At 40.2% G+C, this 18,238-nt stretch overlaps 1 protein-coding gene across 1 annotated transcript in view; it reads right to left on the minus strand.

Annotated features, from left to right (window-relative positions):
• The window catches only part of LOC124617564 (ankyrin repeat and MYND domain-containing protein 2), a 44,344-nt gene extending 26,306 nt beyond the window's left edge, over positions 1-18,038 (minus strand). The window contains exons 1-2 of the mRNA XM_047145275.1: positions 17,644-18,038; positions 17,292-17,457 (exon numbers count right to left, since the gene is read on the minus strand). Coding sequence (XP_047001231.1) covers positions 17,292-17,457; positions 17,644-17,844 — 367 coding nt within the window. The 5' untranslated portion in view covers positions 17,845-18,038. The remainder of the gene's footprint in view (positions 1-17,291; positions 17,458-17,643) is intronic.
• Between the last annotated feature and the right edge of the window lie 200 nt (positions 18,039-18,238).

Genomic DNA, 18,238 nt, shown 5'->3' on the forward strand with positions numbered 1-18,238 from the left:
TTAGTGAAACTGAACAGTTCAAATTCCTAGGTGTTCAGATAGATAATACGCTGTCGTGGAAAGCTCACGTTCAGGATCTTGTTCAAAGACTTACTACTGCCATTTTCACTATTTGAACGGTATCGAAAGTGAGTGATACTTCGACACGTAAATTAGTCTACTTTGCTTATTTTCATTCACTTATGTCATATGGTATTATGTTTTGGGGTAACTCTTCCCATTCTAGAAGGATATTTTTGGCTCAGAAACGGGCGGTTCGGGCAATAAGTGGTGTGAGTTCATGAACCTCTTGTTGACCTCTGTTCACGAGTCTGGATATTTTGACATTGGCCTCTCAATATGTATATTCCTTATTGTCGTTTCTTGTTACCAATATCAGTTTATTTCCAACAATAAGCAGCTTTACTCGGCAGAAATCAAACCTCCATTTGGATTGGACTTCCTTAACTCTTGTGCAAAAAGGTGTGCAATATATTGCTGCATCCATTTTCAATAAGCTGCCACCACGCGCTTTCAAATCGAAACTGAAGAGTTTCCTCATGAGTCACTCCTATTCTGTCGAGGAGTTCCTTGAAAAATTAAACTGATTCTCATTGTATTGCTGATAGCGTTTGCTTAAACTTATGGACTGATTTTCTTTCAGGTTCATGAACATTTATTTTTATCTGTTATTACTTTTATGTTGTAAGTTCATGTACTGACACGTTCCATGACCTTGGAGATTTATTCCTCAATTTCGTCCTACGGAACTTGACATGTAAATAAATAAATAAATAAACCTTCTCAAGAAGTAGGGGAGGTAGTGAGAAATAACAATGTCAGAGTGTATGCTTCAAAACCTGATACAAGACACGTGTCACAGGTGGCTCTTCCTTTGGTGGTTACAGTTTTGCTAGTTACAGTACTGGTAAAGGTGGTGATAGGAGAATGCATCAAGCATGTCTTACAGTGGGGACGGTCACAGGAGTAGGAGCCAATAGGGTAGTGAAATGGGTGCAGAAGAAGCATAGCATCTGACTGGGGTATTGCAGGGATTGCAATGGGGTGGAGGGGAACAAAAAGTTCTTAAGTTATTCTTGGTGTGGTTGGCTAAATGTGACACAGAGTGGACCTCTTTTCTGGGCATGACTTTGGAAAGTTATAGCCTCGTCGAAGTATTAATACATTAATGGTCAAGATAGTACTGAGTGACAAAAGGGGGTACCCCTAAGACATTTTTTCCAGGGATCAACTGAACAAGGATAGGATGTAGTGGTCCAAGAAATATGCTTTTGCACTACATTGGTTGGGGTAATTACATATAGTGAAGGCTTGTGAGAATGGTGGTGTTTTACTGTCAGGAATTTGTCTCTGAAAATTACATTTGCCACTAATGCCAAGCCTGAGAAGGAATGTTTGACATCAGAAGGATGGCAACTATCAAGATTTACGGGGGTTGACTGAAAAGTAGTGCCTCCACCTTCGTACCTCTTCAACAGTTGGCAGCAATGGTATGTTGCAGGTACTGGCTTGTTCCGTAGCCTCTTCTCTACAGCTCCAGTTGGCGGGAAGCCTTAGCATTGAACAGTCGTGTTGTTACATTGTAAAGTATGGGACCCTGTGCAGACAATCGGTCAATCTGATTTAAGCAATGTGGAGTCATTGAATTCTTGACACCAGAAGGTGTCAGCCCAAAAGAGATTCATCAGAGAATGAAAGCAGTTTATGGTGATTGTGTTGATGTGAGTACTGTGTGTCGTTGGGCGAGTAAGTTTAAAGATGTTGAGACGGGAACACCTGACCTGCGTGACAAACAAAGTATTGGATGTCCTATGACAGCAACCACCGAGTTTCACAAGCAAAAGTTGACAGGTTGATTCAGGACAATCGTTGTGTCACTCAGAGAGAAACTGCAACCACAATCGGCATTTCACAAGAACATGTGGGTCACATTACTGCTTTGCTTGGCTATCGGAAGATCTGTGCACGATGGGGTACCCCGGATGTTGCGCACAGACTTGAAATTTGCTAAGAACTCCTCTCGCGTTACGAGAATGAAGGTGACTACTCTCTCCATTCAACTGTGACAAGAGACGAAACATGGGTACACCATTACGACCCAGAGACGAAATGTAAGTCTATGGAATATCGACACAAAGACTTGCCCCCGAAAAAGAAATTCAAGGTGCAGCACTCAGCTGGAAAAATCAAGACCACAGTGTTCTGGGACACAGATGGTGTTTTCCACGTTGATTACCTTGATCGTGGAACAACAATAAATTCAGTGTGTTACATCACAACTCAACGAACTCTGAAACGATGGCTAACAAGGGTCCGAAAGGAAAAGGGAAATGTTTTCCTGCAGTATGACGATGTCGAACCACACACTTCACATGCCACCACAGCAGAACTTCAGAGACTGAAACTCACCACCGTAGGGCATCCTCCATACAGTCCAGATTTAACACCATCTGACTTCTATCTGTTCCCGATAATGAAAGACGATATGCGGGGACATCATTATGTTTCTGATGAAGATGATGAGAGAACTGTGAGACTGTGGTTGTGGAAACAGAGTGTCGACTTCTTCCATGACAGCTTCAGAAAACTTGTTCATCATTGGCAGAAATGCAGCCAATTCGCTGGTGATTATGTGGAAAAGTGAATGTTGGTAATTAAAGCTCACATTCTAAGGATTATTTCTGTGTTTCATTTATTAAAATATTTCCATCCAAACGCAATTAACGAAGGTGGAGGCATTACTTTTCATTCAACCCTCGGATGTAATGTTGTTTCTTCGTAGCTTTAATGTGAATAGAAGTGTGTAGCTGACCCTCAGTGAGGATGAAGTTAACATCAAGGAAAGTGACAGGAGATTTGAACAGAATCATGTGGAATTGAATTTAGAGAATGTATTTAGAGCGTCCAAAAATTTCAACGGGTCAGCCTCATCATGAGTACCTATGGTAAAGATGTCTTTAATGTATCTAAACCAAACCAGGGGCTGAAGAGTAATGGATCCCAGAAAAGACGCTTCGAAGCAACCCATAAAAAGGTTTGCATAGGAAGGAGCCACACTGGTTCCATGAGCATACTCCTGATCTGTTTGTATGTATGTCTCTCAAAGGTAAAACAGATGCTGGTAAGCATCATGCACGAGTTAATAAGAGTGAAAAGCTATGTGCATTGTACATAACAGAGGTGGGAAGCATACAGTGAAAAATAGACAGATCAGAAAATGAAAGATGAAGAAAACTAAAATGGAGTAAAGAAAGGAGTAGTTGCTGTGAAGAAATGCTGAGACTCAGAAAATAAAATAAATTAATGTCAGGTGGGCAGCAAGAACCAAGAACATGTGTTAATGTTAGTTCCCACCTGCGGAGTTCTGAGAAACTGGTGTCTGGGGGAAGCATCAAGACGGCATGTATGGTAAAACAGGCACCAATGTCACGATTGCCATGTTGTAGAGAGTGCTCTGCAACAAGATATTGTGTGTTGCCAGTATACACCCTGTGCCTACACCCATTCATCCTAACTGATAATCTGGTGGTAGTCATGCACTTGTAAAAGGCCAAATAGTGTTTATGTAACAGCTGGTATATGACATGTCATTTCACAGCTGGCTCTCGTTTTGACTGTATATGTTTTGCCAGCTACAGAGCTGGTATAGGCAGTGATAGGAGGGTGCATAGGGCAAGTTTTGCAACAGGGATGGTCACAATGATAGGAGCCACAAGAGATGGAGATGGGTGCAGAAGGAACATAAGGTCTGACAAGAATATTGTGGAGATTGGGAGGTCAACAAAAAGCTATTATAGGTGTGGTGGGCAAAATCTCAAGACAGTATGGATCTCATTTCAGGGTATGATTTTAGGAAGTCATGGCTGTGTTGAAGTAGCTGATTAATACATTCCAAGCCAGGCTAAAATTGAGTGACACGTGGTGTGCACCGAAAATGTTTTTTGGAAGGATCAGCGCGGTACCAGGATTGGATATGATGGCCTGGGGAATCTGCTTTTGAACTAGCTTGGTGAGATAATTATGTTCAGGATGAGGTGAGAATGGTGGTGTAGTGCTGTAAAGAGTCTGCAGCTGAACTAATTTGTTTGCCTCGAATGCCAAGTTTGTATGGGAAGGATGGAAACTGTCAAAATTTAAGTACTGTTGTCTGTTAGTAGTTTTAATGTGGACAGTGTGTAGTATGCCTTTGGTGAGGATGAGATCAACATCAAGGAAAGTGGCATGGGGTTTGGAACAGGACTGTGTGAAATTTAATTGGGAGAAGGTACTTAGAGATTACAGGAATTTTAACAGATAGGCCTCACGATGAGTTCATATGGCAAAGATGTCATCAATGTATCTAAACCAAACTAGGGGCTGGAGGCTTATGGATCCCCCTCCAAGCGTTCCATGAGAAGGTTGGCATAGGAAGGAGCCATCCTGGTTCCCATAGCCATACCCCTGTCTGTTAGTATGTCTCCCCCTGAAAGGTGAAGTAGAACTGGCAAAACATATACTATCAAAGGGGGAGCCACCTGTGAAACAACACATCATATACCAGCTGATACGTGACCACTGGCCAGCCTTTACATGAGCATGACTATCACCAAATTATTAGTTAGGATGAATGGACATAGGCAGAGGGTGTTTACTGGCAACATACAATATACTGTTGGAAGAGCATACTCTACAATGTGACAGTCATGAACTCAGTGCATTTCACCACATGTGCCATCTGGATTTTTCACCAGACACCAGTTTTTCAGAACTCTGCAGGTGGAAACTAGCACTACAACATGTTCTTGGTTCTCGTCACTCAGCTGGCCTTAATTTATGTTAACTTCTGAGTCGCAGCGTTTCTTCACAATAGCTACTGCTTTTTCCACTCTGTTTTAGTTTTCTGCATCTTTCATCTTCTGACCTGTCTATGTTTCAATGTCCCCCTCCCACCTCTGTTGCATACAATGCATTTAGTATTTCACTCCTATTAAGTCGTGCATGATGTTTTAGCAGTGATCCTGTCTTGCATTTACCTTGTCTTCCACCTTTAAGCTCTCAAGGTTTTCGAATGTCATCTGGTGCAGTCACCAGCAATCAGTCTTTCCTTCTCATCCTGTCCATTAAGTCACCTGCAGTTCTGGGTGAATTTTCCAAAATCTACCCCTTTACCTAAACTCTCCAGTCCTTTTCCTTCATTCCTCTTCCTTCCCCTTCTGCCAGAAGAAGGAGCCACTGGCTCCGAAAGCTTGCTTAAGTATAACCCCTTCTTATGCGCGTGCTCTGCTGCCACTTGTTTTTGAGTAGATTTTTTACTTGTCTAATTACATTATATTGTCAAAAATTGATTGTTTTTGTTGTTAAATTATTCAGTTGATACACTTTCATATTTGACAGTATATTTGCTTCAAGTCTCCCTTTAAACTATAAAAGATGGATTTTTCCTTGTTTTGTATAATACTTTTGTGTAACATTAACTATCTAGTTAAACAGTTTACATTAAAAATATAAAGTTTGTTTTAATATATGCTAACCAAATTGTTTAATGCTGAATTGCAGAGAACATATTTTCCAACCATCAATCTGTATTCATTGGTTTTAAGCAAAAGGGTATTATAAGGAAAGTAGTAGAAAACTACTCAACATGATACTTCCTGGCAAATTAAAACTGTGTGCCCGACCGAGACTCGAACTCGGGACCTTTGCCTTTCGCAGTCAAGTGCTCTACCATCTGAGCTACCGAAGCACGACTCACGCCCGGTCCTCACAGCTTTACTTCTGCCAGTATCTCGTCTCCTACCTTCCAAACTTTACAGAAGCTCTCCTGCGAACCTGCAGAACTAGCACTCCTGAAAGAAAGGATACTGCGGAGACATGACTGCAGAGTGAAAATCTCATTCTGGAAACATCCCCCAGGCTGTGGCTAAGCCATGATACTGAAATGTTAATCACTTAAGTATGTTACCTACTGATGTGCATTCCCAAAATTTCATTACTCCAAATTAATTATGTTTTGGCGTTGCAATTTTTTTTCCGTCAGTGTATATGGATCACTTTGTGGAGACGACACTAAAAACTGTACAGCTTAAACCTTAACACTTCTTCCATTATGTGGGTGACACCTTCTTTTGAGTGGGAAAAGGGCAGAGATTACATTACATCACATTACATTAATACTTGTTCCATTAATGAATGTGCCATTTTGTAATGATGTGGAATATGTCAGTTTAACGTAAGTTTCCTTTACACAATAAAATCAAATTTTTTTCTTCTTATCTAAAAATTCATTTACTGAGAAGGAGTTGTCATTCAAAAATTCTTTTTAATTTGATTTTAAATGTTAGTTGGCTATCTGCCAGACTTTTAATACTATTTGGCAAATCACCAAAGGTTTTAGTGGCAGCATAATTCATCCCTTTCTGTGAAATCAGATTTAACCCAGAATAGTGAAAATCATTCTTTCTTCTAGTGTTGTAGCTGTGCACTTTGCTATTTACTGTACAGAATTGTATGTACCACAAGGGAGCCAAGACAGAATCTTTGGGACACCATTCTTGATACCTCCCCAATTAGAGGACTCGGCTGATTTTTGCAGACTACCTTTACTGTTAATTTTGGCTTCTGCATTCTTCCATTTAAGTATAAACTAAACTATTTATGCACTGCCCCATTCTTATCGAAATACTTCAGCTTATCTAGAAGAATTTCATGATTCACACAGTCAAAAGCCTTCAAGAGAGCACAAAATATCCCAATGGGTGAAGTTCGTTTATTCAGAGCATTTAGTATTTGATCAGTGAAAGCATATATAGCACTTCCTGTTGAAAAACCTTTCTGAAAACCAAACTGAAATTTTGATAGTACTTCATTTTTACAAATATGTGATGCTACTCTTGAATACATTATATGTCCTAAACAAGTTCCTGGACCACACACACTTCACAATGGCACTAGAACAGAATGGATGGTCTTCCATTTGTGGCCATTCTGATAAGAAGAAAAGCAGATGGTACAGTAGGATGTACAGTCTACAAAAAGAAGACCCGCATACAACCGTACTTTCATGTAAAGAGCTGTCATCATCCAGCACAGCAGTACACTGTTGTGACAACTCTAGTACATAAAGCACATGCCCTTTGTGACAAAGGCAGACTCCCAACCTAGCTGGTTGGAGGTTAAAGGACAAAATATCAAGGTCATCAGTTCCCCATCCAGGGGTACTTCATCTGGAATTAGTGACTTCCGCAAAGTACATGTTCTCATGGTGGAAGTCCATAGGAGCAGTAAGACTGAGGCACAGAACGCAATACTAATACCAGACGTGAGAAAGTATTTACGGAGAAGCATATGGATCAGGCAGGTATATAGGTCAGAGCAGAGTTTATCCAATGGTGAAAAACACCCCTCATCACCACATCTGACCCTCACTTGCCCAATGAAGGGCGAAGACAGTTACGCAGCAGAGAATTTCTTCAAGTCAATACACTGAGAACAATAAAATCAAGAAGAATTTTTAAATTTGATGGGTTTCAGTTGGACTGTCGATAATAAACACAAGAGGACAGAAATAGGTAAGGCAGCAGGTGGTTGTCCCTGTGCTTCAGCATGTAAACAGAGTTGGGCTACCCCCAAACATCACACACTTGCTCCAGCAAAGTCAAGGTGTTGAAGAGTCCCCACTATTCACACGAGAGTGCAGCCATTAAAACAGAAAACAAGGTGCAGCAGAAAAGTTGACAAACCGCATCTAAATGCAAATAAAACAGAATAAGAGGGGAATGAAAGAGGGAGTTGGTCAAGGAGGTTGGGTCAGAGGCCCCCTGACTGAATGCAGTGGGAGATGTCACAACCCCAATCATCCTGCCCCTGCTCCAAAGGTTGCTTAAAACCTTATATCTGAAAATACAAGCCAGTTTCATGGAGAACTAATTATACCATCCAGGAATCATCTGCCAGTATTTGAGACACAAGAATTCAGAAGGCCATGCCTATTGTGGAGGGCCAGAAGAAGGGGCGAAACACCAGGCTGTGAGACTGCTATCTGTAAGGCTCCACAACTATATGTGAGTAGCTCATTACATAAAACAGAACTATGGGTTAGCATGGTGTGACCAATGCAGAGCTGACATAGGATTATGGATTCCTTCCAGGAGGAATGGAAGGAAGAATACCATGCAGTAGTAGTCTCCTCAATAGTACCTAATTTGTTAGAGTGGGCAGTAGCCAGGCAGTAATTATTTGATCATGAGTGAGCAGAGGTCTTATTTGCAACCACAAATCTGCGACTTGGATGAGCAAATTGAATTGGGGGGGGAGGGGGGGGGGGGTGTTTGAATAATCACTCCTCTAGCCAAATGGTCAGCCAGTTCATTCCCTGGGATACCAAAATGACCTGAGACAGAGAGAAAGACAGCTGAGCAGTCAGAGTGACTAAGTTCAGAGAGAAGGTCATGAACTGTGGAGACCACAGAATGACAAGAGTAACATTTGTCAGTGGCCTAAAGACTGTTCACTGAGTCACTATGCAGTCAAGAGAGGCTCATTTAACAAAGTTAAGGGCTCTGTTAACAGCTATCAGCACCAACATAAAAACACTACGTGTTCCTGACAACAAAGTGTTTACCTGAACAGGAGGGTGTTGAAAGGCATATCCCGTCTTTCCACAGTTTTAGAGGAGTCAGTGCACAAGATGGTAGCACCCTGAAACTTCTGAAGAACTGGATTTGACAGACACCGAACAGCCATGGGGCGACAGACTTTACGACACTGAAATAAATTGGTCCTAAATTGGGGCTTGGGCACCAACCAAGAAGGCATGCACAAGAAAACACAGGGTACACTTCTAGGGATGAGAGGCAGATGTTCTGGCTCAAATGGCTCTGAGCACTATGGGACTTAACATCTGAGGTCATCAGTCCCCTAGAACTTAGTACTTAAACCTAACTAACCTAAAGACATCACACACATCCATGCCTGAAGCAGGATTCGAACCTGCGACCGCAGCGGTCACGCGGTTCCAGACTGAAGCGCCTAGAACCGCACGGCCACACTGGCCGGCGATGTTCTGGCAGAGGGCTGAGAGATGCCTTCCAAATGGTAATCTCACTTGAGGAGTGGTATCCTCGCTTCAGCGAGGAGACTGCCTATGGGACTATTCTGGAAGGATCGAGTGGCCTGTTTAAATCCAACATGGTGGATCAGGTCTAACAATTTCAAAGCCATAGGTGCTGCTGAGCCATAAATGTGGCAATCATAGTCCAGCTGGGATGAGACCAGCGTCCAGTAAATACGGAGAAGAGCAGCACAATCTCCACCCAACAAATTGCGGGCAAGGAAGCAGAGAGCGTTAAGCTAGTCTTCAGCTGACACATTTAGTGAAACCGAGTCAGCTTTCTATCAAAAAGAGACAACATTGAGACTCTCCAACAACATCCAAGTTATAAGAGCATACTGCAAGCCAACACAGACTGATTTATATCTCAACACCCAGAGTTTTCACCACCCAGTCCAGAAGAGAACAGCTTTAAAAACACTGGTATCCAGAGCAAAAACTGTTTTTGACAAGGACCACTTGGATTCTGAAATTAATCACCTGAAGTATGTGTTCCAAAAGAACAGCTACAGTTCAGATGATATAAAGTCAGCATTATCCAAGAAAAGGAAATGTGAAACTGTTGAACATTCACATAATGAGCCACTGGTTGCACACCTTCTATTCTGCGGTGCTCCATCCAGCAAAACACCCACAGTCCTGGGAAGACAAGGTATTGCTTTATATTGTGCATATGTGTCAAAGTTCTTTTACTGTCACCTTTTGAATTCTTTTTATAATTTCCAGAAAAAAATTGTTTTTCAAAAATGCCAATACAGAAAAGTTAAGATTCTTTTCTGTTGATTAGGACCAAGTGGTACTATATTCTCTGGAAAGGTTCCACTTTTAAGTTGGACAGCTTTCATTTAAAAAAATCATTTTTTTAACTTTCAAGGGGAATGTATATCTTCACTGAAGTTGTTTCTTACTAATTTCTTTCTTATGATGTTTATTTCTATTTTCTTTGTTGCAGTTATTTCTTATCACTTTCTTTGCTGCAGTTATTTCTTTTCACTTTCATTGCTGCAGATATTTCTTATACTTTGTTGTAGTTGCCTGTCGGTTTCTTTGTCATGGTTGTTCACTGCAGGTTTCTGTATTGCAGTTGTTCAGTGCTAATTTGTTTACTGAAGAGGCTTCTAAGAAATCTGAGACCATCCAGTGAGTTCTGTGTTTTCGTGAGGAATTTGTCAGTTGACACAATTGCAGTGTGTTTTGTGAAAAGGACTGTTTGAAATGTCTTCTGACTGGGCCACAGGAGAGTGAAATGCGCTCACTATTTGCATACCCATAAAAGAGTGATATATAAGACAAACAAAAAAACAGACTTTGTTCAGGTTGGGAATAAGTGCTTTCATCTGAAGACTCTGTTTCAAAGTGAAGATGTTTCCAGTGATGACTTTTTGTGTTCTAAACGTTTTGACGGAATAACAACAATGATAGTACCTGAACAATATGAAGCCTCCCAAGGTGCAGATTTTACAGCAATTGAGGAAGAACTAAATACCCCGAGTCAGTCAACCATAGAGGTAGGTTATAGCCTTGTTAAGAAGCTGTGGTCAGTGAAGTCGAGTCGTAAGCTCTGTGCATTAAGAAAGTGCAGAAAAATTACTGAAGCTATGGATGAATACACTACAGCAAAACTGACCACACTCTTCAAAGTAGAAATTCCATCCTCAGAAGAAAATAGGCGAAAGGAGTCTTTGAAAGAGCAGATCCCTATTATGGTCATCCTGTAGAAGTAGCTCAAGTTCAAATAATGCGGTTATTTTATCTGGAAGATAAATGGGACAGTTCTCGCCAGAGTGCCAACAAAAGACACTATAACTGTAACAGTTGAAAGTCAAAAAGTTGTGAAAGTGAAGAGGTAAATGACTTGCAGTATTAAAGAAACTTTTGCAATTTATAAGAGTAACTACACAACTTCACATACTGGAAGATCAAAATTTTATGCACTACGACCTGAGTGGGTAATTCTGAACCCACCTAGAGACGTCTGTTATGTGTGCACTGTGTGAATTTCGAACTTTGTTTGGTAACTTTAAAGAACTTACTGGAGCATGTGACGTATGACATCTTGGTTGGGCATGTGAAGTCATTAGTAGTCTGTGACATAAAGCGAGAGACTTGTCTGTTCCAAGAATGTGGTGACTGCCCTGGAAAGGGAGGGCTGTCTTTACAGACACTTGACCTGGAAAACGTAGCAGATAACTCTGCAGAAATTACATATGTGACATGGGAGGAAAATAAACTAATTAAGAAAACTGTTGCATTTAACAGTTTCATTGATAAACTTGGTAAATGGTCAGCGAAAGCAGTAACACACCAGCATCTCAAAAAATTGGAACAACACATTGCAGAAGTGAAAAAGTGTGTACTGGTCTGTCATTCTCCCACAAGAAATACAAGAGTATCATTGGAGTAATGACCAGGTTTCAATTTTTACAGGAGTGACATATTTTCAAAACAAGACCACAAGTGTTGCAGTTATAAGTGATGACACAGGACATGACTCAGCATGTGTTTTGCTACCAATGCGCAAAGTTCTTCAACTGGAAATAGGGGCAGAGAAGATCATCATTTCTGATGGCGCTCCAAGTCATTTTAAAAATCATTACCAGCTGTTTGAATTGAGTAAGTTGCTTGTGCCAACTGACTGGATATACAGTGCTACTGGTCATGGGAAAGGGTGTTGTGATGGTGTAGGAGGCCTGATGAAGCACTATGTTACAAAGCAATCTGTAGAGACCAGATACAGCTGTGATTCAGAATGCTGAGGATTTTATGAGAGTCGTGAAATCTTAAACATCCACAGCCCTCAGTCTTTTGTCCAAAGAGGAAATCAAAGAATTCCGTGAGCAGAAAAAAAAGAACGGTCCTAGGAAACTACTCCTGTGAAAGGAATTCAGAACACACATTTTTTGACTCAAAGTGATGGGCAAACTCATACAGTACGCACTTTAAAGAGAAATTTGGTTCATTCTGCCAACACCTCAGAAACAGCAGGATAATATTCAGATTCACAACCTGAGAAGTGGGATGTTTGTGGCGTGTGTGTATGACCAACTGGTGGACTGCCCAGATTATAGACACCAGTTATGAGTTAAACGAAATTGTAATGAACTTTATGCTACCACATGGACTAGCTGCTGGATACAGGTTTCCAGCTGAAGGACAGCAACACCACCATCAGTGCTCACGTCCTACTCAGAATGTTTTGAAGATTGTAAGTGCTCCAGTTCCTACTGGTTAAACAACAGAAAGGCATCACTCTATGTCAAAGGAAGATACTGAAGCAGTGGAACACACTTTTAGTTCATTGACTGGTTAATTTCAGTACAAAACAGAGTGCACAGAAGTTGTATAAATTGAACCCTTTAAGTCTTTGGACCTTTCACATACACTTTGAAACCATTTAAAATGCTTGAAAAATGAGTCTCTTACTCATATTTCAAAACTAAAATTATGTTAAATAAGGCTAGGTTTTGATTTTTATGAGCCTGTTACATGATATGTGGTAATAAAAGAGGTTTTATGTATGGCAAAAATTTCAATCGTTTACAAAACCTGTCCAAAAGAACTTTGACAGGTAAGTCCAAATGGAGGATTTCTTTGTAATGATAAAGCAATTATCTTTCAAATAAAATAAAACGACAAAATATCTAGAACTGTTCCAGAGATACAACATTTAAAATTTTTTTTTTTCCAGACTTCGCATCTTCAAATTGGTATGCGCAGTGTCATCTTTGGAAGGCTGTATTCAGAGCAGAAATTTTTTTGGAGGGAAAAAAACGTGTTTCTTACTTAGGCCTTCATTTTAACATATGCTAAATTCAATAACAACCGAGACTATGAAGGTAAGATTTTTTTCCTAGCTTGCCTGAATTGATATGGACTATGCCTTACGCAGCTGTGAAACTGGGCAAGAGGGCACAGCAGTTAAGGAAATGGATTTCTCATTTTGGAAAGGGGATGGCAGATTTCCTTCACCATTGTTGTCTGATCTACATATATACCACAAAAATCGCCTTACAGTGTGCGGTAGAGGTTACATTAATCCCACTATCATTTTCACCTTTGCTGTTCCATTTTCAGTGCATGGGATGAATTACTGTCAATAAGCTTCCTTGTGAGCTCTAATTTATCACATTTTTTCATCATGGTTATTTCAAAATGGATATGTGGGAGAAAGTAATATGTTGCCAGAACTCTACTTCAAAGGTATGCTCTCTGAATTTCAACAGCAACCTTCTCCCTGTTGCACAATATCTCTCTTGTAGAGGCTGCTACTGGAGTTTGGCGAGCATCTCTGTAACACTCTTGCATCTACTACACAATACCGTGATAAAACACCTGCTTTTCCTAAAATTAGTTTTATGTGGGTTATCCCACTTTAGTTCCTTCCATACAGTTACTCCCAGATCTTTAAGATTACTACAGATTCTAGCAATTTTTCGCTAAAGTCTTGAACCTGGTCACAAATCTGGTATGATACTTGGTAAATTCATATTTTCTTCACTAAGCAAGTACGGAACTGCATCGAATGCCTTCTGGAAATCAAGGAACAAGGCATCAACTGGGCACCCCTGCTCATTGTACCCTGGATTGCACGGATGAACAAAGTGGGCTCTGTTTCACAAGATCCCTGTTTACTGACCCACCTGGGTTTTTGTAAAGGAGATTTTCACTTTCTAAACACATTATAACGCTTTAGAACAGAACACTTACCATAATTCTACAGCAAATTGACATCAGTGACATAAGTCTGCAATTATGTGCATCAGTTCATCAACTCATCCTGAAAACAGGAATGACCTGTGCTTTTTTTTTTTTTTTTCTTCTTCTCTTATCACTAGGTACTCCTTATTGTTCCAACCACCTACAATAAACTACTACTAAAAGAAGCAAGTTCTTTCACATCGCTTTAGAATTTTACCTGGTCCAGATGCCTTTCCACTAGAGAACAATTGTAGTTGCTTTTGTATTCTGTGATATCTTATCTCAATATCTGCTGTATTACATTCTTCCACAATGAGACAGTTTTTGGATTACTGAACGCAGTTTTTGGTCTTGTCTACCATCTTCTGTTTTGCTGCCATTGCACTGAGTGATGGAACACAGGATTTTATTCTGCTTATTGACTTTATCTAAGATTGAAACTGGAACCTCTTAGGATTTTTAGTCAGATTGGTTGGCAAAATTTTATTCTTTAATTCATTGAATGCAATTCACAGTGCTCTCCTTATCCTCATTTTGGCTTCGTTCAGCTTTTGTTTGTCTACAAGTTTTTGGCTTCGCTTAAATCTGTGGTGGAGCTCTGCCCTTATGTTCAGTACCCAGTGACCTCCACGTGAGCAGAATGTTAAACCCTACCCTCCTTCTTTCCTCCAACTATTTCATGAGGGGGTCAATAAATCACTTTACACATCAGACGAAACTTTTGATGTTCTTGATTGACAATGTGTTTTCAGCTTACAGGAACTCATACTGTACACCATCTGGCCTTTTGAGTAGCATGAGACAAATAATATAGAATTCAATTTCCATATTGATAACAACTATTTTATGAACTAACATCCCCTGCCCCTCTTTTGTATTTCCTTCTGATGGCAAAACTTGGAATGCTTTGTGGCAAAAGTAGACCATCATTGCATCGAATACATTATTACAAAAGATACCTGTCCTCAATCAACTATAGCTGTGAGAAATACTGACTATTAATTCTGACTGACATTTATGTCTTGACAGCATGTGCAAACTGATTAAGCAGAATCTAGAATACATCCTATAATGCACTTTTGCTTATTAACATACTTCTTAGCACCCTAAACTTGCAAAGTTGTTCGCTGGTTTTGCTGATATTCCATGGTCTGCCAATAAACACACACGTCTAAGTGTCCAGAATACTTTGACATATATTTCCAGAGGCTAATGTGGTTCGTGCTGGAACAGTGATTTATTATTTCTTTATTATATCTAGAATATTTCAGGTTTTCAACCAGAGAAAGTTAACCACAGAGCATCTAGCTCTCTCCTTTGAGAGAAAGATTGTCTCCCAAGGAGCCTTACAAACTGATGTCATTACTGAGGTGAAACAAGCAACAAGATATGAACTAAATGAAATATATCTGATGTGCACTATTAATTAGTTGCTACTTTACATAATCACTATCAGTGCCACTGCACTTCTCATTCCCTCCCTCTAATACCTTACAAGTTTTTTTCCTGGTCTCTAAATAATTTTCTCGATGTCTCTTGAACCTCAATGTGATCTGTGAAATTATCTCCATCCAAGTGTTCTTTCAACTTTTTAAATAAGTGAAAGCATCTCTAGGAGGATGTGTATCATATGCTGTATGCTCCAAAATTTTCCCTCTGAGCTAAGTGCAGATTGTGGATTGATATAATCACACAGTAAACAAATTTCTTGCAAATGCCTTTCTTGTCATTTGTTTTCAACAGTTCAGGGCATTGCTTTGTAGTGTGACAGGAAATACTGGCATTGATACTGTTTCCTCATGGCAAATGTTTTCATATGGAGTAAAACAAAATTGCCATTATTCTTTGGTGGTCAGCTGATAAATTTCTCTCAGGTGTGTATGGTAACATCTCCCTGTTTTCCTTTGTTCTTCTCTCTCTCTCTCCCTCTCCTTTTATTCTGAAGTATATGTTGGGTTGAGTTTCATTGCCTATCATAACACTATACACACAACCATCTTCTGTGACAATACAAACCATGCATCTTTTAGACAATGAATTGACTTGGCCATTAAATGGGGAAGAGGACTTTTCTCTATTGAACAGTTGCTAATCTAATCAAGTGCAGTCAAAAGCAAAATGAGTCAGATAAGAGAATCTCGCAGCATGAACATCTGAAAAACGTGATAAACCTCACCACAGCTGATCACTGGAAGAATTGTCATACTGATAGCTGTGGATGATGGTCCTTGGACATTCTTCGTTAGTGGAGTAATTTCTCTGATTTATTCCAATAACAATTGCAACTCTAGTTGTGTCAAATTACACAGTTTGCTTCCCTACGCCAAAATGTAACGAGTAACCCACCAAATCTCCATGCTTGGGACTGGGACTTGCAACTATTCCCTGTAAGTGCTTCATTTATTTTATTTATTTTTCATCCAAGGATCATCGCACAATGATATATGATTTGCCAAAGTAATAAGTGCAAATCAATAGGACAAAATATACAACACACATCATACATAAGATACTTTACGAGAATGGGGCAGGTATCCTATGGGGGTTATGGCAGGTTGTTAACTGTAGTCTTGTCTAAGGAACCATCCCAGCATTTGCCTTAGTGATCCAGGTAAACCGTGGGGAATCCAAATCAGGATGGCCAGACAGCGCAACTTCATCCCGCCAAAAATGAGGTCAGTGCTTTCAGAGCTGCACTGCCCTTGAGTTGTAGACATTCCAGCTCACTGTACAAGTGACTCATCTCTACTAGTGATTGAATGAGTAATAAGCTCTTCAAACCGGCTTCCGTCATCAGGGAGATGATCAAACTTCATTATTTAGAAGAGGTAAGATTAATATAAAGGTGTGTAGAAATAAAAGATGGCCTTTCACTGCAACATACACTTCACTTCAACAGAAGATTACAATATCTGTCAATAATAAGACTTTTAGCCTAGAGATATATAAATGAAACTACCTTTTTTTCTGTACAGTAACAAAATACACTTGGCTGCAAAATCTTGAATGACAATATGTAGCTCACTATTTTCCTGTTCAACTGGTCATTCCTCTTAACTACAGATGCAGACTTTTATGCATGACAAATTGGAAGCAGTGAGATTTCTTTTGTGTGTGTATGTGTGTGTGTGTGTGTGTGTGTGTGTGTGTGTGTGTGTCGGGGGGGGGGGAGGGAGAGGGAGGGAGGGAGAGGGGGAGAGAGAGAGAGAGAGAGAGAGAGAGAGAGAGAGAGAGAGAGAGAGAGAGAGAGAGAGGGGGACATTGCTATTTGTTGTAAAGTTATAACAGTTTCAAGTTTCATCACATATTATGTAATTTGCACTACACCACGGTTACTTACACAAACTTTGAACAAATTACCTACAAAACTGCCACACTAGAAATAACTGCTGTTAAGTTCGGGAAACACCGACATAAAGATACCAGACGAAGCATAGCATGGCGTCTATTACTAAAAATAATACAACTAATGAGATCAGTTGTCTAAACAAACAAAGTTCGTTACCAACAAATGCTGCCATTTGCGAAGCTGTTCTTCCAACTGTATTGGTTGCATGACTCTTGGCCCCTGCCATGAGCAATAAGCGACATAACTCTGCGTTCCCTGACAACGCCGCAAAGTGTAACGCAGTGTAGCCATGCTCATGTTTTCCAGAATTTACGTCGGCCCCCTGAAAATTTGTTAATAAAGAAAACATGACAAAAATCTAAAAATTTTAAAGTTTGATTGGTAACACCTAAACGATTAGTTTGATTGCGAAAACAGAAACAAAAATTCTGCCACCTGCTCTGTTCTAAATATTCGATTAAGACTGACAGCTGATTCAAAACCGCGTCTGCACTGTGTTGACACTTACCTGATCCAATAACATTTGCACCATTTCCTTGTTTCCTTTGTATGCAGCATGTTGAAGTGGCGTCATACCATTTTCATCAAATACGTCAGGTTTCATTTTGTATTGTAATAGAAGGCTTTTTAAGCCGTCTGCGTCATTATTTGCAATTTTTTCAAATACTTCTTTCTCCGCCTCACTCGTACCGCCGCACTCAGATGCCATTGCTATCAAAGTAGTTCAATCACAGAACTTCCTCACCTGCTCTAGCTGGAAACATTACTTTCATCATTTTCTTGACGATTGCTACGTTTACGTAGGACACAATTTCCAGCAGACGAATACCGAATTTTGGAAACCGTTTTTCGCTGTCGTTTTTACATGTTTAGCTTGTTTACATGTTTAGCTGGTTTTCCATCCTCAGCCGCCACTCGAGGCTACAAAGACAGAAGTTTAAGAGATCAAGTATTGTCTGCGATTATGCGGTAGTTTGCACTTACCCCCCCCCCCCCCCTTTATATATATAGACCCTCCACTCGCCGTGTACCGACCGCCACGAGGCCGCCTCACCGTTCACGACGCTGACACTCTTCTCCGCGTTGGAGACAAGCTCTTCCTC

This window comes from Schistocerca americana, chromosome 1, assembly GCF_021461395.2.
Source record: "Schistocerca americana isolate TAMUIC-IGC-003095 chromosome 1, iqSchAmer2.1, whole genome shotgun sequence".
Taxonomy (NCBI): domain Eukaryota; kingdom Metazoa; phylum Arthropoda; class Insecta; order Orthoptera; family Acrididae; genus Schistocerca; species Schistocerca americana.